The 20152-nt window shown below is 47.7% G+C and overlaps 1 protein-coding gene across 1 annotated transcript in view; it reads right to left on the bottom strand.

The window, feature by feature from the left end:
* Positions 1–20152, bottom strand: part of WDFY4 (WDFY family member 4) — a 267578-nt gene that overhangs the window by 136794 nt on the left and 110632 nt on the right. Inside the window, 8 exon segments of the mRNA XM_014562645.2 lie at positions 868–1032; positions 5978–6103; positions 8230–8399; positions 9150–9355; positions 11292–11391; positions 13138–13232; positions 13817–13978; positions 15973–16046. Of these exon segments, the coding sequence (XP_014418131.2) occupies positions 868–1032; positions 5978–6103; positions 8230–8399; positions 9150–9355; positions 11292–11391; positions 13138–13232; positions 13817–13978; positions 15973–16046 (1098 nt within the window).

Genomic DNA, 20152 nt, shown 5'->3' with positions numbered 1-20152 from the left:
CCATTCACTCACTTCGTCTATTAGCAAACAATTATGGAGTAAACACTACCTGCGTGCACTGTGCCTGGCATGACTTCTAAACCCTCTACTTACCAACTGTGCCTCGTATGTTCCTTTGGCTACTGGTTTGCAGCCAGGTGTGGCTAACTCACTCTACCAGGCTGGTTCTCAGCTCCTACTCCACCAGCATGGGGTGATGGGCAGGCTTGTGCCCCTCCTCCTCCTACACCTGCCCTTCACCGGTCCCCGCCTGCTCCTCTCAACTCCCAGATGCTCTCAGCACAGAGTCCCCTGGACCTGCTGGCACTGGCTCTTGGTCTCAAACTCACTCACCTTTCTTCCCATAGCACCTCACTCTCATCTCTCTACCCCCACAGTCAGACCTCGTCCTCAAGACCCAGTCGGTCCCTTTGCCCTCCCAGCTGGGCCTCTGCAAACCCTCCGATGGCCGCAAACAGGAAGGGTCCTGAGAAGACAGGACGCTGTTGCAGTTCCGCCCCTCCCCTGCAGGGGGCGCCGGCAATGAGCTTCCTGGGATCGACTGTGTTGTTTTGCGTTATCAGCGTGTGGGTATTCCACATAAAACTGGACTCCATCTACCATCAAATTTCTCATTACTGAGATTCCTAACAACTCAAAAAGTTACTGAATCACAAGCTGAAAATGTCCTGAAGCTGCATCTTTGCCAAGAGAAGGAAAATCACCCAAGTTTTTTGCTTAAGGTTTCAGCCAAGTTGCCTTAAAGTGTATTTTAATTTGCAGGTGGTGGGGCAGGGGTGGGGATAGGGAGGAATTTTGCCCTTCGCCCTTGAGGGACAGTGCCGCTCAACCCTGGCTCTCATGGGGCGGGGAAGAGGCATGTCCTACCTTAGGGGCTCCCAGGGGGAAGGCGACTGCGGCCAGGGTCTGGAGGAACTCTGGGGCACGCCAGGCCGGATCCTGGGGGTAGGTGCTGTGCACGAGGCCGAGGAACTGCAGCACGCTGGCCGGGAAGGTTCGTTCCCACGCGCCGTCTCCAGAACCTGTCGAGGGCTGAGGGCACACTTGGTGAGAGGTGGTGAGTGGGTGCGTGACTGGGGGGCTGCACAGGAGGACCTAAAATCTAGGCAAAAGACCTCCTTTCTGAGACTCTCAACAAGACACCTCATTGTAAGACACTGAAAACTGTGGATTAGCAGGGATACTGGTCATCACCTGGGGCAGGGTTCAAGGGCTTCACACAGATTCCTCTTCTCACCTCACGACAACCCCCTGAGGTAGGTTTTACATGTATCTCTATTTTACAGATGGGAAGACAAAGGTACAGAGAGGCTGAGTAGCTTGTTAATGTTCACCCAGCAGGCAAGGGGCAGAGCCGGGAACTGAACCCAGGCAACCTGGCTGTTAAGTCTGTCTTCTCCATGCTTTCTATGTGGTAAGACATGGCTTCTGTGTACAAGAAACTTGCCAATTAGGGTTGACCCCAGCCTTCACTGGCTCCATGCTAACACCCCCAGCTCTAGCCCCTGCCCTGGCTGATACATGGATAAATCCTGTCCGAGGCTGCCAGGGCTCAAAGAGCCCCCTCCCCACCAGTCAGGGGTCTGGAATGGATCGTGTGGCACTGAGGTGATATCCAGTGCCCTGAGGGGACCTGGGCACCTGTCTGCCCCACACAATAACCTGGTCTTGGCCACCTGGCACAGCCTCCATCCTGGCTGCACCCTAGTGCCCTGCTGGAGCCCAGCTCCCCTGACCAGCTGTGTCCTGTCACTGATCCCAACCCCAGTGTATCCAGCTGCTGCCTGAGGTCCTTCTCTGTTCTGGATAGCCAGCCTGGAACTTGAAAATTGACCAAGCTTAATATCAGGGTCACTCCCTACCTAGCCACGCCAACAACCAGACTGAGTGACCCTCAGCCTACTCTTGTGGGTGTTCCAGGCAGACGTCGGGTCTTCCGTTGGCCAGTTACTCAGCCCCAGTCCCACCCACTCACAGCTTCCTCATTTCCCCACCAGCCTTGAGTCCTAGCCCCATGTACATGAGTTAGGATGTCCCGATAACCAAGTAAATACCAAATGCCTAGAACTGAGCCTCATTCTAGAAAACTCAATCCTGATTGAAAAAAGAAAGGGGACAACCAAAGAGAGGTTTAAGACCTCTTTCCCAAGATCCTGTGGGTTTGGTTTCAGCTGAGCAGGCAGGCAGAGGGAAACTGCTCCTGGAGTTACCTGCATCTGCCATCTCCACTGAGTTCTTACAGCACAATATTAGATTTAGAGGAAGTACCAGAGGTCGGAGTTCAGAGACCTTTTCCTGGAGTTAGTCTGCCGCTTACTAACAGTACAGCTTTGTATCACTTTCTTAATCCCCTTACACATCCAGTCCCAACTCTGCAAGACAAAGATTGTACTGTGACCTATTTCATAAGGTCATGAGAATTAAATGAGACTTTTTAGTGCTTCAGGCTTATTTTCACAGTGAGGAGCACAGGGCAAAAATAGAGGAAGTTGGGAGACAAAGTCAGATACAGAGGACTTGGACTTTTGGAAGAAGGATTTGAATTTGATGCACTGAACAACAGGCACCCCCTGAAGGCCCTTAGGCAAGGCAGTGCCCTGGGATGAAATGCTAACATTGGGCACACGTGCCTCCACCGTGCCCTCGCTCTGTGACCCTGCCTGAGTGGGTTAACCTCCACGGCTTCAGTGTCTACATTTGCACGAGGGAGATAATTCTGTCTTTTCCAAAGGATAGCTGCACGCAATAAAATGGCTAACATCTACAAGATCAATAATGCTAAACACTGACAAGGCCTTGGAATGACTAGAACCTTCGCAGACTAAGAGCTGGTGAGTGTAAACTGGCACTTCACTTTGGAGAACTATTCCACAGTATCTGCTAAAACAAGTCACGTGTACAGCTGGTGACCCACAATTTCACTCCTGGGTATATTTCCAACAGAAAGGATTATGTATGTCCACCAAGAGATACATGTAACAGCTTTATTCATAACCCAGGATGGATAAACAGTGATCCATTATCACAATAAAATACTACTGAACAATAAAAAAAGAATGAATTTCCAAGTGAATCCCACAAACCTAAAGATGAGTGAAAGACGCCAAACGCAAAGGAGTACATGCTGTCTGATTCTACTTGATATCAAGTTCAAGAACAGGCAAATGAATCTGTGGTTACTACGAGGCAGGGAAGTAACAGCAAAGTAAGGTTCCAAGCAAAAAATAAAATATAATAAACTGAGAAAGATATGTTAGCATTATTCACTACAATTACATCCCCAACCTTTCTCTCTTATCTTTCTGGATTTTGCCTTTTGTGTTTTGATGCTTTTCTATCATATTTGGTAAATGATGCCTTCATGGCAAATAGCTTCAATGAACCAAAATAATCTTCCAGTGACTTTGCTTTTGTTACATGTTTGTTAGATCCCAGTAGGTTGGGTCCTGTTTTCTGACCCAGTTTAAGGGTCACATCTGTAGTACACGAGTTACCCATTTTATGTTTGTTATTAAAATGTAAATGTTTGGCCTGATTTTTTTACTTCTCTCTGCATACTGTGTATTTTCTTTATTTTAAATGCTTTTGTGTTATTCCTTTGGTTTGCTCTTTCTAAATAACATTAATTGATTAGAAAGGTAACAAACTCCTTATGCTGCAAATGGAAAATATGCCTTTTTTTCAGGCGTCCCCAGATTAATTGCACATTAGGGCTACAATGGAACCATGAATAAGTTTCCCAAAGTAGGAAAGCATAAACATATGTTCTGCTAGGACAAAACTGAACTGGAAGGGGTAACAGCAATTTAAATTAAAAAAGTCCCACCACAGAGACACTGAAAACTATGAGTCAAGAAGGTCTTTAAAACTTCAATCACAGAAACCCTAGAAACCAACAAAAAGTGAAGATGACGTCAAATATCAAAATCTTAAAACAACTCCCCCGCAAAAACAGGAGAATGATAACATATATCGAAAGTTGGTTCTTTAAATAAATCCACAAGTCCTCAGCTCCTTAAGTAAGGACAGGTGAGGTAAAGAGAGAGCACGCATTTACAAATTAAGGATAAGAAGGAAATAATGACACAGAAAATTAAATGAATTAAAAGAGACCATTTGGGCAAACTGAACAAGTAGGAAGAAGTTCTAAAAATACCAATTACCTAAACTAGGTCAAGGAGACATTTAAAAGCCTAAGCAGGGCAATAATGGAAAAATTCAGGCCCCAGAATTTTCATAGGAGCAATTTAAACAATACAAGAATAATGAATTTAGCATCTTCTTGAATAAAAAGAAAAAAGCCCTTTTTTCAATAAAGCTAGCATAATAGTGATACCAAAGCCTGACAGCATATAAAAAAGAGAACACTACAAGCTAATATCACTTACAAATATGAGTGAAAATCAGAAATAAAATATTTACATGGAGACTAAGGAAGTATGCTAAAAGAACAATAACAAAATGGCAAGGTGAGATCTTTGCAAGAATGCAAGGAAATCTATTAATATAATTCATTATAGGGAACTGGTTAAAAGGAAAAAGCATATGACCATCTAATTATATGCTCAAAGAGTATTTAATAAAAAATAAGTACATTACTGTTTTTAAAAAGAGCAAAGAGCTTGATCTGGTTTTTTTTTTCCTTTTCCTACTCAACACACGCACGGCAAAGTTGGCAAAAGATGAAACAGGCAATTCAGAGTAAAATAAATAGAGATGGTTAACACGCATGTGAAAATGCTATTGACGTCAGTAACAATAAATGCAAAAGAAGTCAACTATGAAATCACCATCAGTTTGGCCTTGTCATCGAGGCTGGGAGGACTGGGCCAAGCACATCTCTACGAGACGGTGAAATGTAAGTGAGAAGGGGAAACGTGTATATATAATGTCTGATGCAACCTTCCTGAGAAATAAAATGCAAGAAGTACACTTTGCCTGGCGATCCCACATCCCAGAATTTATATGAAGGGGGACATCAAACTGGAGAATAGAGACATCTACTCAAGAAAGTTCATAATGAACTTTTTGTAACAACGAACATTCTGAGATACAACACAAATTTCTATCTACAAATAATGAATCCCAACAACATGTTGAGATTTAAAAAAAAAAAAAGGCAGAAGGAATCTGCAGTCTGATCCTCCAAGGATATGGTAAAATCTTAGACAGGTGTCTGGAAGGATACGCCACTAAAGTTCACAGTGGATCTCTGGATGGGTGTGTTTTGGGTGATTTTTACTGTCTACTTTTTTTTTTCTTGTTTAAATGTTAGGTAATCATGCAATTAGGGTTTCCCCACACATACGAAACCTCCAGCTTCCCTTAGAGTCTGCAGAATGAAGTCAGAATTCTTCAGCCTCTCATGCAAGTTCTTGTGACCTGGCTTACGGTTACTCCTGTTCACAGACCACATGCCCTTCACTCCCTCGCATTTGCCTCCACATCTGAAACCTCTCTACCCACCCTCAGGGTGGGCCTTGAAGGCCTGAATCAAAGGCTCTCCATGTCACGTCTGTAGCTGGTGGGCATCTGTCTTCTCCAAGACAGGTCTCCACCTCATGGGTCACCCAATTGAGAGGCCCACTGTCCTGGCAGAGGTGAGCTCCTTGAGAGGAGAGACCCCCTTTCCCCTCTATAGGGCCCCTGAAGCTCCTGACTTAAAGGGCTTGCTCCCAAATGTTCCCTTTGACTGAAGACATTAAATCTCCCAGTGAAGAAAGTCAAGCATTTAAACAAATGGGAAGTAGATGTTTCTGGCAAAAGCACGTAAACTCCAGTGGGCACAAATAGACACGGTTTCCCATTGTGCACCTAAATTATTACTAGGAACCCAACCTGCCTCTTCCATCAAGACTTCTGAATAACACCTCTAATTATCAGCATTACTGGAAGCTGCCGGGAAAGGTCAAGGTTGACTTCCCGAGACCGTCTTCCCATCAGAGCCTCCTCTCAGCACGTGGGGAGCGGGTCTCACCTGGCTCATGGTGGCTTTCAGCATCTCCAGGAGCAGCAGGGCACCTTCCATGCACAGCCCGGCCCGGAGGACCTCTTCCTTGTGGTGCTTATGCAAGAGCCATTGCAGCATGGCGTCCAGGCTGTCCTGAAAGAGGGGGCCAGGACTGTAAAGAGACCTGTGGCTATGTGCCAAGAGGACCAGCTCTCCAGCCAGCACATCGTGTTTCCCAGGGGGCCCCGGTGGGAAAGGAAAAACCAACCAACCACACGGCAGCAGCCCAGGCAGCTGGCCTGTTCGGGGAATTTCAGCCCCCTGATGGCGCACCGGGGAAAGCGACACCTCAGAGAGGGTGCTCACCAGCAACTGGCGTCAAGTTCAGTTCTCTTAGTTCTTCTTGGTCTGACATCACAAATACTCAAGGTCCCAATCAACTTTAATGAATTCTTGTGAGTGTGATGGCAGAAAACATACAACAAATGCCAAGGCTTTGGGGCAAGTGCAGAGCACAGCAGACAGAGCACAGGGTTGATGAGCTGGGTGACCTGACTTTGCCTCTTTAAAAGCTGTGCTTATGCAACCTTTTCAGCCTCTTGGCAGTTCAGTTTCCTTCTCTGAAATGAGAATTACATTATCTACCCCATGGGGTTGTTGTAAATATCAAACGATATAAAACATGTAAAAACATCTATCATGGGTCCTGACATTCAGCAAATGTTTGTTTCCTGCAATACGTTCTTAGAAAAATAAAAATACAGGGTTTCTATGAATTCGGGACAGCATATTAAGAACTTTATTTTGAAGTGTGATCTGTAATACTATTGGCATAGGTCGACTGAACTAGGTCAAATATAAGGATGTGCAAGAGGTGAATTTTCTAGCCTTCTATTTGCAAAGCCATGACCCTCCATCCATGTCGACTCAGTGAAGTTCAACTCAACTCAATCAAGACCAAGAAGCAATTTCTGAGTCTATTTGTCAGGTGCCCTGGAAGATGAGTAAGAGTTGAGGTCTGTTCTTGAAGGGCTCAGTATCTCAGGAGAGAGGCAAATGTAAAATGTAAACATGCTGGTGTCACATAAGGCATAAAAGGAATGCTTCTTGTTGTCTAGGGGTCTAAGCAGGAGGTGGCATCTGAGCTGAGAATGGAGGGAAGACATCTCTCCAAGCAGGTGATGGTGGGAGAAAGGGCTGACAGGGCAGGCAGGCACAAGGCTGCTGGTCTTATTGGGGAGGTGACTCAGGAGGACCACAGAACAAAAAGGCCAGCGAGAGAGGAAGTTAGGCTGGGAGACAAGTCAGACACCCAAACAGGAAGGGCCTTGATGCTGGCCGGGGAGTCTGAACCTGATCCACAGGAATGGGAGCCAATGAAGCCTTGGATTTGGTGCAAGTCAGTGAGTTAGTGAGTGAGAGGCTGGTGAGAAGGTGTGTATCGTGAGTGTAGACTCCTCTTTGGAGAAATGTGGCCAAGGAAGGACAGAAGTGTGACAAACAGGACAGCAGCTGGTCAAGAGTGTGAGTCAAGGGGACAGCTTCTGGTTGTAGGTGGGACATAATTTACCATGCCTATAGTCTCTGAGGAAAGAGTCAGTAAAAAAGAAGATGCTGAAAACACAAAAGAAGGGATAATAGAGAAGGGCGGTCACTGAGGAAAGGAAGCGAAGGACACCAGACTAGCCCAGAAAAGCTGCCCTTTGCAAGCAACAGTGGAGAGAAGGTGATCAAGAGGGTCATGGCATGTACATGTCGTGGGGGGGTTCCTGAGGTAATGCCCCCTTCATGGGGGCCTCCACTCCCATCATGAGGTAAGTCATCTGAGCAAAGGGTGCCTGGGAGCCAGAAGACTCAGGGCTCACACTGGAGTGCAGGGGACTAGCAGGGGCGTGACTGAGGCAAAGGGACATGTTTCTTCGGAGGCATAAGCTGAGGCCCTACCTCAGTGGTGGCAGCCATTCGCCTCTCCACATTGCCCCCACAGTCATGTGATCTCTCCAGCTGTGCCCAGAAGGAGAGAGAGACTCACAACTGGGATTGATCGATCAAAACGGAGCCCCGCTGGGAGGGACGATGGGAGGCTGAGGCTGAGGAAGCCAAGGGTATCTGCAGAGCTAGTCAGGGGAGTGGGGCTGCCAGGGCAGGAAGTGGGTCAGGACTGAAGTTGGAAGACACAGAGAGGGGAAGAGGGAGGGGAGTCTTAGGGAACCGCCTTGGTCACGTGGAACCAGAAAACCAAGAGTGTCGCCCCATCCCAGGGCGACCCGAGAACTTACTTTGGGCCTGTCCACCAGCTCCGTAAGAGGCGTCTGTAGGAAGAAGGTGGACACGACGAGGTAGACTTCCGGGATGTGAACGTGGTGGGCCAGAGAGTCGCTCAAGACTCGGAAGCCAGGAAGCAGGCAGGGGCTCTGGTCGGGCACGGGAGGGTGGCTCTGCAGGCTCTCTGTTGATGCGGGAGGTGCCCAACAGCCACTGAGAACAATTGCCCTCGCTTCCAGTCGAGGACTCCCTGCCACCCGCCCATCCCATAGAAGCGCCTGATGGAAATACACGTCATACACACAGGAGCACAAGAAAGTGCTCAACAGGAGTTCCTTTCCCTGCTCCTGACATGCCCATTCATTCATTCATTCATTCATTCAAAAACAGACGCTAATTTAGTGCCTACCTCCTTAGAGGTGACCAGACCTCTTTGTATTAGACAATAAGAACATAGCATTTTGACAAAATATACAGAACCCCGGGCCTTCATCAGCTACTTACAATGCGACAGGAGGGACAGACATGAAGGAATTAAATACCCAAATAAATCTATGCTTGTGAATTGTGGTAAGAACTATAAAGAAAAGAGAGTATAACAGAGGTGTCCTAACCCAGACGGGGCCCTCCTCTCCTGGAGGAAGGGGCCTTAAGGAAGACCTCACATCAGGAGAGATGTGCTGCTGTCAAGGGCTGGGGAGGCACCTCAGGAGGAGGGAAGAGCCAAGGAGACTCTGAGGAATGGGAAGAAACCCCAGCATCTGAAGAGCAGTGAGGCCACGGGGAGATCCTGAAAAGGAAGTCAGAGGGGACTGGGGCCGATCGGGGGTCAGGGTCAAGGTGATCCTACTGCACGGGGCTGAGCCGGCCCCAAGCAGGCCTCACTCACCGACCACAGGTGGTACCCGCCTCCCAGAGACGGCCACACGCTCACCCATCATGATGTCCACGCCCTCGGAGCTGCGCTCCACCCAGCACCCGGCAGGCAGGCCGTCTTTAAATCGCGCGCGGAGGGAGGGGCTTGACAAAAAGTGCAGCAGCAGCTTCAGCCCCAGCACCACCGAGCTGGGGTGCAGGTGGGCCTGCACGAACAGCAGGAACCAGTCGGGCCCCAGGTTCAGAAACATCTCTTCCTTTGTTCTGCATGGGGGAGAGGGGTCAATAAAATGCTATCAATTATCTCTCAGTCCACAAGCAAGTGACATGTCGGAAACACGGGAATAATGTCCAGCCTCACTAGTCACCTAGAAAAGTCAAGTTCAGGTTAACATCCAGATATCCCTTAGCAAAGTACACACTCCATTTTAAAAGACTGGTAAAATAAAATGCTGGCAAGGTTGCTGTGAAATACATGGAATTTGTCTGTTAATGGCTGGAGTGTAAGTGGGCCAAAACTCTTCAAAGCAATTGGAAACTCTGTATCAATAGATGTAAAAATATGCAGGCTTTTGACAGCCCTACTCACTAACATTCATACTTACACAGCGTCTGACTAACCACCCATCTAATTACATCAATGTAGCCATATAAAACACACAACGATTACTTAACTCCCTTTTTAAATAACTGGTCAAAACTAATCTAAATGGAACAGTCCAGTATGTATGCATCTTTATTGGTTTAGACAAAAAAAAATACATGTTTAACTGTCACTTTCAAAAATGAGTTTTAAAATGATGAGTCTAAAGAATACAGACTTGCTGGAGAGAAACGAGGGAAGGGAGCTGTGCAGCCCATCCTCAGGGGCAATGGTTCAGCAAAGGACTCAGCCTCCTGAGAGTCAGGGAAGGATTCACCTTTGTTGGGCATTGTTCTCAGCACCAGCTGCCAGACTCAGCATAGTGAGGGTGTGGCCACTGGAACTAGGAGTCAAGAAACTGCCCTCCTTTCTAGCCATGCCCCCGCTTATTAATTGGATGACTTTGGCAGAGTTCTTGATACTCTCTGGCCATTTTCCTTCATTATGATGATGATGGTGGTGGTGATGGTGACGGTGATGATGATGATGGTAGCAGTGGTGGTGATGGTGATAATCAGCAGTTAGCTTATGGAATATTGAGAGCACCCCAGGCACCATGCTCAGGGCTATCCACATGTTAATTTCCATCTATGGCAGATACCATTTTTATCCTCATATAGATAAGTAGAAGAGAGGCATGGGGGCTTAGGTAATCCCCCCAAGATCCCTGAGGGCAGAGCTGGGATTTGAACCCTGGAAGTCTAGTTGTCAGACCCCAGGTGCCTAAACAGTATACTACATTTCTTTTCAAAAAGTCAAAAAGGAAGATGCCTTCCTTCCTCATCCCCAAGGCATCTTCCAGTTCTACGATGCCTTGATTCTAGAAATATAAAGACTTTATAAGTAAAAGTATCTGCAAGGCTGTTTTACTGAGGGGTAACTCCCCACCCCAATTCCTCCCTGCCCCAAACACACGTACACACTGAAATGTCAACTCAGTGAGAGTAAGGACCCACTTGCTCTGAGAGAGGAACAGTGTCTGGCACACAGTAGGTACTCAACAAAGAGTTGTTGAATTCATGACTCCAGAGCTGAGATAAAGCAGGCAGGCACTCTGAGAGAGTTAATGGAACTTTATGATTACACATTGTTTTGAAAGTTAATTGAAGGCAGACAACTCCTTTTTCCAACTTGGGGAAGTAACTAACAGTAAACAGCAGAAGAGTTTGGCAAGTCTTTTCCTTGATAGATGTTATTCGGGCTAACAATTTCTCCATTCTATCGCCTGCCAAGTACAGGGACATCAAAATCAGTAATTATCACAACTGCCAAAACAATAACAATTACACTGTAGCAATGGTGACGGAAAGAGTTTATTGTAATTATACCAAATCTGTTTCCAGTTACTCATGCCCGTTTAACATTTGCATCAGAATATCTTAGGGCAAGGTCTGCTTTATTGGGTGGAGAGAATATAATTTTCTTTCTGCCTAGTGCAGAAAACACACTGCAGAAAACCAACTCAGAGATGCTAAACTTTTCATTAAGAAAAGGCTTTCATACTGCACCCTGTATGAGGCAGCCTCATGCCAAATCACTCTTTCTGGAGCTACTCACTCAGAGGACAGATGAAGTTGGGAAGAAGAGATTACACTGAGCAGCATCTCCAGCAACTGGTTTCTGAGCCAGATTGTCTTTCCAGATGTTTGGCTTCCAGCTACAAAAAAAAAAAAAAAAAGAAAGAAAGAAAGAAAGAAAATTCAGATTTGAGATAAAACGGATGTAAAGAGACATAATATTTGCTGCAGTAGGCAATCGTATCCACCAAATGCTTCATTCTCCCAGGAATTGGGGCATGGCTGGGACTCGAAATTTTGGCGTTCAATTCTAGATTTCCATGCAATGATTAAAAAGAATTTCAGGCAATGTTCCTAAAGTCCCTTTAACTGGAGATGTTTTTGATGCTCTCCTTTTCCCCATGAAAAAAAAAATCCTGAAAATGGTAAGGTCACATTTCTCTTCGAGTAGAAGAATGTCTTAAATTATCACAGGCTGCAACATTCCCCGAGCACCTACTATGTGCTGGGCATTATGGGAGGCACTGGGGGCAGAGTGGTGATGATTATGGTGCGTGATCTGGGTTCCTGCTCTCAATTTGTTTCTAGGCTAGGCCTCTGACATGTCTATGTTTGCACTGCAGTTTGAATTGTAGCAAGAGGTATGCAGATCCATTGGAAGAAGAAACTTTACGTCTGAAGTTTATTCTAACCCAGAAGGACATGTAAATACTGTCTTAATAGAAGATGTTTAGTTAGATAAAAGTTTCACAGTAGAGTCCCTATGAGAAGGAGGACTGACTAAATAGTACACTGTTAGCCCATTATCCATTCATTCATTCCCTTGGTTGGCCAATTATTTTATCACCAATTCAGGGCACGCCCACCATGCTGTAGAGATATGACTGATGAGGGAGCTTGGAGAAGTGGAGTCAGACTCCCCTCTATTTGGATTCCAGCCCTATCTCTCATTAAGTTCCTAATCTCTCTGAGCCTCGGTTTTCAGATCCGCAAAATGGGAAGAGTAATTCCTACTTTTCAGGCTTGATCTAAGGATAAAAGATATTTTATCTAGATTGAGTAAGATGATCCAAGAGAATCTTCAGTGATAAGAATGTTCTCTATCTGCCCTGTCCAGTAAAGGCAGTAACCACTGGCCTCACATGGTTATCAGGCACTTGGGACACGGCTAGTGTGTCTGAGGAATTTAACCTTTAATTGTAGTTAATTTCAATTAATTAAAATTAAAATTTAAATGGCCGTATGTGGCTAGAGGCTCCCATCTTGGACAGCGCAGACCCGAAGGGCCGAGGACAACGCAATCAGTAGTTAACTGTCCCCTTCACACCTGCCCTAGCAGAGGGAACGCAGAACATGATGTAGCTGCTGTCCTGTGTCTGGTTGGGGAGAGAGACTCAAAGGAACAAACCACAGACCTCCGCATGAGGGTAAGCACAGGGGCTCTAGAAGCACAGAGGAGGACTCTTAACTCGGCTTGTGGGGCTGAGACTGGCTAGTGAGTGTGGTGGGGGGGGGGGCTGCTCAGGGAACAGCATGGACAGATGGCAGACCATCATATGTTAGGACGTGGAAGTGCTTCAGAGTGTTGAAACTGGGGCTCCTCAAGGGAGCAGGGCAGGGGAGAGCCACCTGGGAAGGGAGGTGGGGGCTGGGGCATGAAGGCTCCCACCTGCTGGTCTACAAGGAACCGGGTGTCATCCTGGAGGCCTTGGGGCCCATTCCAGGTTGTGAGGGAAGAACATACGGTTTGATTCTATTTGAAACCCTAATCATATAGCTCTCCCTCCTCCTTTCATGCAAAATGGTCCCAGCGCCTGTGCCTCTCAGGGCTGTTGTGGAGGTCGTCCTGCTGCCTTCAGACTGGCAGCTGGGAAAGGTCTCCTCACCGGGCACGGAGGGGTCTGGGGCTCCGTCCACGCAGATCGGCCTCTCGCTCACTGATGAAGAAGGCTTGAGGGTGTACACAACAAACAGCCCGATCCTGAAGGCAGAGAGAGAAGGATGCGCTCAACAGGGCCCAGGCTGTGTCTGCTGAACACACGTGAAGGCTTTCTGCACAGACCCACCCCAAGGCGGCTTCAGGGGAGGGTTTGAGGGGAACCATGTTATTCTGTGATCAATGTGGTGTTTCCAGAGCCTTGTAAAGTCTGTCAGGATTCATCAGAGCAGCTAACTCTGGCTCTGCCAGCTCAACAGAACAGTGATGCAGACAGAAAAGGTGACACGTCATGCCAGCGGAGACCGTTCTTTGGGAAATCTGCAAGAGGTGGGCATGCTGGGTCACTGGCTGGTGAGGATGGCCATGCTCGCGGAATTTCTTGTGTTCTTGGCACAGTAGGTGTGTCCGAGCACCAGGGAGCAGTGGACACATAGCCCTGCTGGGGAGTCCAGTGGACCCACCCCTTTCTTCAACTCTTGGCCCTGAGCAGAGAAACTCCTAGAAGGTTCCAAAGAAAGAGAACCTGCTACTGTGTTGAGTGTAGTCAGGAGAGAGCTGGGGGTTACATTCCTTCATTAAACTACCCGAAGGGTCTGCCCTTCCTGCCCGGGGAGCTGGCGCAGTACCTGAGCAAGTCCTGGAGGCTGAAGTGGCCCCGCAGCTGATGGCCTAGGATGGCAATGATGGTGGGCATCTTGGAGGGGGTGAGGCCCGGCTCATTGAAGTGGAAGACGAGCTTGGGAATAAGCCGTGTCTGGTGAGCAACTTCAGCATTCCGGGGTCCGTCCCTGGTGAGCCCGGGAGAGAGGCAGTAAAAGCTTTTACTGGAATGAACCAAATTCGCTGTGTTTCTGCTAAAAAGGTTTCAAAGACTGGGCTTGCTCCGTGGCCCTCTGACTCCACCGCTCTCTTGTTAGCTCATCAAAATGCAGTCAGACACCCATCAAAGAAGTGTCTGCCCAGTGCCAGCATCGCTCGGGGATGAGCCCCTGTGCCCTTCCACCCCCAGAAACTGCCTTCAAAGACAAGCCCCGGTTATTGACTTTTAAATTCCAAGCCTCGGGGAAAACTAATGCCGGGTCTCGGAAAACACAGAACAAAGAGAGCAGACTGGAGTGTGACCACGGAGCACTTCCCAACAGCCGGGAGCGCGCCCTCGGCGAGCCTGTCTGGGCTTGCGCTCTTCCTGCCCGCCCCAAACCGCAAAGTGGATGAACACGCCGCCGGAGTCAGAGGGGAGAGAGACAGAATTCAAGCCTCCACACCCCCTCCTTAGGATAATCGCACATCCACTTTCCAGTAAATCCTACCCCCCACCAAGAAAACAGCCCCCAGGGTGAGTGTCCGTCTCCTAGAAAATAACAGGTACGGAAAGAAAGTGGAAAAGTCGGGAAGAAAATAAAGGTGGAGGAGAGTCAATCTGGGTGAGTGGCTCCTGCTTGAACAGTCTTTTCAGGAGTGGTGTGTTCAATTCTGCCCAGCTCCACATCCCTGATATACAATGGAGGCAGAACCAGTCCAGTTCTGTGTATGACTTGCATTCACAGGCTCAGTGGGAAAAATGTGCGTGCATCACCTGTAAATCCCCACCATCTTGTGCTCTTTCTTATCCCTGAGCAGCCCACTTTTCTGTGTTCCTCCTCCACAGGACTGTGTCTTATCCTTCTCTGAACTCCCAGCACTAAGAACTAGTGTGAAACGGAGTGGGTTTATAATAGTTGGTCAATTATGAGTGGCTAAATGAAAATATGGTTGCAGCACCAAGGTATTAATGATTTCTAGAATGGCTGACTGGTGAGGAGGCAGGTGGAGGTGGGTGTGAACAGCCCAGCGTGCAAGGAAGGAGGTGGGTTGATAGGCTGGCTTCCTTGCCTTCCTTCTGGTCACAGCCCCTGGTTTTCTTTGGGAACTACCTCTTTCTAACCGCCCTGCACCCACTCCAGAGGGCAAGTCATGCTCCTGGCCTGGCCACCTGACCCAAGATGGCCCCATGGTACTCCATCCTATTGCTAGGAGTATTGCGTGAAAAAGAAGCCCTCTCTTCTGACTGCGTTGAGCAGAGGACGTGCTCTGAGAGCTCTAAGAGCAGGGGAGCAAGTGGAGACGAAATCAGGGGCAGATCTCAGATAAAGGAGTGTGAGCACCACCTAGACAACATGTGAAGACCTGCCTCACTCAGTTGTGTGAGCCAAGAAGTGCCCTCTCTCTCCACCTTCCTTTCTCCCCTCCTTTTTCCTTCCTTTTCCCCTCCCTTTCTTCCTTCCTTAAGTTGGTTTCAGTTGTCTTTCTGCCACTTGCTATCAAAAGAGCCCTAATTCAAAAAGTGATGTTCAATGTGACGGTATTTGGAGGTGGGGCCTTCAAGAGATGCTTAGGTCATGAGGGTGGAGCCCTCACGAATGGGATTAGTGTCCTTATAAAGGACACCACAGAGTGCCCCCCACCCCTTCTGCCATGTGAGGTTGTAGTGAGAAGACAGCCAACTATGAACCAGGAAGCAGGTCCCCACCAGACACTGAACCTGCCAGAGCCTTCATCTTAGACTTCCACCTCCGGAACTATGAGAAGTAAGTTTCTGTGATTTGTAAACCACCCAGTCTATGGAATTTTTGTCCCAGCAGCCTGAGCAGATTAAGACAGATATGCCGTGGTCAGGGGACCCAGTGCTCTGGGAGTAGGGGAAGGCGTGGCTGCTGAGCCACCAGCGGTCCTGCCCTCTCAACCCCTGTCCTCAGCATGAAGCCTTTGGTTCCAATCCTTAGGCTGACAAAGCCCAGCCTACCTTGGCGACTGAAGTATTTCCACAAGATGGGAAAAGAGGGAGAGCTCCAAGTTGTCTGCAGCGTTCATCCAGAGCTGGAAGACGGAACACACAGTGAAACCAAGGCGTGCGGGAAGAAGGGTTTCCAGGCAGTGTGAGCAGGTGGGGTGCAGGGGGTGGTCTGCTCGGCTTGGCATCACTAGCGCAACTTACCAGCTCTGGGATCAGCCTAGCTCTCCTGACAGCTAGATGGTAGAGGATGCCTCCCCCAGGGGAAAGCTCAACTGTCGTTCCTGTCTTCCCCCATCTCTGCTGCTGTCTGGAGCTTTACTGTGAGTCTAGATTCCAACCAAGGACACCTGCACTAACCACCCCTCCGGGTGTCGCACCCTGGGCCCCGCAGCCTGGGTGTCCACACACCAAACACATCTCTTTCTCACTGGATCCTACCAGGCAATTATCAGCGTTCCCAGTTTAGAGATGAGAAACTCAAGGCTGAGACAGACCACTGAGTGACAGGTCCCTCTCAACACCAGCAAGTGACAGGGCTGGAATCAGAAGCTGGGTCTCACCTCTCAGGGTTCACGCAACTACGCAGCCGACCAGTGCATGCAATTTCTTCAGGTCCCCGACCTGGAGAACCTGCTGCAAGCCCCCGTTCCCATCTGCTGTACAACAGAATTGGGAGCGACCCGCAGGCGGGAAACGCACTGAGCTTCTAAGAGTGAGGTTTTATCACGCGAGTTGTCTGCATGCACCGTAAACGGAATGTAGCTGCTTCCCATCCTCCTGGGGCAAAGGTGGTGGCGTACCTTCACGTCTCACTTCTCCTTCCCTTTAGAAAGCCCTGCTATTTCTCATCTAAATACTGACATTTCCTAAGGCCCAGATCTAGAAGGTTCAGATGCGGGATTATAAGAATGCATTCACAGAGCAGCCAAAAGGGCTCGCACTTACAAATGATACCATTTGCTGGAGGCAAGAAGCAACATACAAAGTCCTAAAATGCTATCATTTTCTGCAATTACTAGATAAGAACAGGGAGGCTCAGAGCGACTAAGTAACTTGTCTGGCGCCCCTCGGTTTTTAATTGGCAGTGACGGGCCTCAAAGCCTGGGCTGTCTGACCACGGAGCCCACTCTCGTGCCTCCTCGCTGTGTTCCCCCACAGGCATCTCCTGCAGACAGTGGCTCAGAGGGTCAATAATCAGCCTCTCACGACCAAGCAGGTGGCCGTGACCCCATCCCTTTACTTACAAGGGGAAGCAAAAGAGCCTCCGCGGACACAAGTTTATCAGGAAGGCAGAGACTGTCCCTCTTCAGTCCCCAGGGCCTGGCACCGTGCAGGCCACACAGTGGGCACTTAATAAGGATCCATTACATTTCTTAAAAGAGAAGGTAAACCAGAGCAAGACAAGTGGATCACTTTTAAGCCAGAAACAGGCTGACAGAGTTCCAGCCCCAGAAGCACAGCCACTGCCCAGTACACACAGACGTAGGGCGGCTGCCACTGGAGAGAGCCGGGGTGGATCCATGTGGCTCCCGGGGAGCTGGGGGGAGCCAGGCATGGCACCCCAACATACCCAAGAGGACGCCAAGAGCTCTGCACACTTGGAATACTCATTCATGAAGGGAGTCGTTGAACAAATGATACAGCAGGCTCTGGGATGGGAGCTGGGAGAGCTGAGAAAGGCAGGCAGGAACCCCACCACACCCCTTAGCCTTCCCACAAAAGCGTACCCTTCCTCCCAATCTATTTTCCAGAGTGTTAGAACAATGAGAAGTTGCCACAGCACATCTGAGGCTGCCTAGCCCTTCTAGAAATTACTTTGTGTAACGTAACACCAATTGTCTGAATTTTGGAAAACATGCATAATTGAATCTTTTGGTTGTTGCCTGTGCTAAAGACTGCATTAAGACATCTGGATTACATTGGTTTGAATATCAAATGTGTCAAATTCTGTTCTTTCCCCACCCTGGGACGATCTCACTCTCAGAAAGAGCTGGCCTGTCCTTTCTTCAAAAGACCAAAAGCCTAAGATCTGAATGACTTCAACTTCCTGTTTCTCTTTGCTTCTCAACTTCCTGCCCGTTCCAGCTTCTCAGCTTCCTGCCCCTTCCAGATTCTCAGCTTTCTGCCTTCCCTGCTTCACATTAGTCATCAAGGATCCCACCCCTTATCCTATAACCCACTCTGATCTCCAAATTCTCCCTCTCCTCTAAGGACCTGCCCCATCAGTGGCTGATTCTCCCACTGGTACTCTGTGGTCACCCCCCCTTTCACTGTTTCCCCTTCCTCAGCCTACAGTCAGACTCCACTCTCCTGTCTTAAGTCCTGAAACTCTCCCCTATTTTCCTCTTTTTTTTCCTCCAAAAGCCCACTGACTGTCTACGTCCAGCCTGCTCTCCACTCTTCACCTCAGGCTGACCCCGCTATTTACTCTTTCCTAGGCCTGGCAGTGACCTCCAAACACAACGCACACATCCCTGCCCTTACTTTACTTGGTGTAGGCAGACATTGGAGAAGCCCTTCTTCTTCCTGAAATTCTCTCCGCTCAATCTTTCTAACATTCTATTTCACTTCATTTTATTGTGGGCTATTTTTTAGCATCTTTTTTTTGTGGATTTTTATTGGATGCTTATTTTCTTAACTTCAGCTTTAAAAGCACCCACTCAGCTCAGTTCATTTACTCCGAGAGGGGACGGGGTGCTGCCTAGGGTGGTTCCAGGAGCAGGCAATGGGAGCATGGTGGATTCCTGCACAGACAATTCCTGGGCTGGGCTGGTGCAAGGATGCCATGGAGCCAAGCTGCCTGAGCACGGCGGTAGCATTTTAGAAGCAGCAGCTATGAGGCCAAGGCAGGCTGTCCTGTATATCAGGGTGGCAAAGCCCTTTGTGCAAATCTCCTTCCCTGCTGTGCACAGGGAGCCCAGAGCCCAGACCTTGAGTCTATCTTCAGTTCCAGGACCAGGGTGTTCATCCTGGCCTGGTCCAATTAGATCACATTTTATTTACAATTTTTGGAGCTTTATTTATGAGTAAGATTGGCCTGTAATTTTTCATTTCCCATAGTATTTTTTTCTGGTTCTGGTATTAAGATTAGCTCATAAAAGAATCTGGGAGAGCTCCCTTCTCAATTTTCTGGAAGAGTTTATAAGGCTGGAATGGCCTGTTTCCTGCCTGGTAGAACCTTCTTACAGATGCCCTGGGCCTGAACTTTCTTTGTGAATATTGTTTGTTTGTAAGATTTCAAACCCGTGATTCCATTCATTTGATGGTTATGGGACCATCTGAGTTTCGTATTTCTTCTTGAGTGAGTTTTGGAAATAAATTTTCTTGGAGATTGTTCAAATGAGCTTTGTGTTCACATTTATCGCACACAGTTGCTGATCGCATTTTTTTGTTCTCTTTCTAACTGCTCGTTCTTCTGTGGTTAGTCTTCCCTTCTCCTTCCTGATAGAATTTACTTGTGCCTCCCATCTTTTTTACTTGACCAATCTCAACAGGTTTGTATGTTTTACCAGAACCAGTCGCTGGCCTTGTTAATCCTCTGTAGGCTTGTTTTCTTTCCTATTTAATTAATTTATGTTCTCATTTTTATTTTTCCTTCCTTCTTTCTCTGAATTTTGTTTTTGTTTGGTTTTTTGTGTCTTTGTTTTTGCTTTTTTTCCCCCCTTGATTATTCTAACTTCTTGATCTGCAGCCTCTGTTCATTAATTTTAAATGTTCTCTTTTCTCATACATACATCAGTGACTACAAATTTTCCTACAAGTACAGCTTTGACCCCTTCCTTGTTTTGCTATATAGTGTTTTTCTTGCCATTCGGTTCCCAATCGCTTCTAACCTGAACTGTGACACTTACTGATCGTCCTCTTTATCCCACTGCCCTTGCCACAATTCAGGTTTCAGAATCTTCCACCTAGATTTCTGCAGCAATCTCCCTGCCTGGAGCTCTTGCCATCAGAGTCATAGGCCTAAAATAAAATTCTAACGTGTCATTCTTTAGTTAACATCCTTAGGTATCGGCTACTTAGCAAAACTTACCAACAGTCTAAAAATTGTTTAGAAAGCCTTTATCCTAATCATTCAACTTTGATCATTTCTTCTAAGGGAATCATTTTAAAAGTGGAGGATGTGTGTGCGCAAAAGTCCAGCCTCTGTTAGCATTCATTCATAACAACAAATAAAGGAATAATCTAA

This window comes from Camelus ferus, chromosome 11 (genome assembly GCF_009834535.1).
Source record: "Camelus ferus isolate YT-003-E chromosome 11, BCGSAC_Cfer_1.0, whole genome shotgun sequence".
NCBI lineage: Eukaryota > Metazoa > Chordata > Mammalia > Artiodactyla > Camelidae > Camelus > Camelus ferus.
The sequence above is the reverse complement of the archived record's forward strand: the minus strand, read 5'-3'. Positions and strand labels throughout refer to the sequence as shown.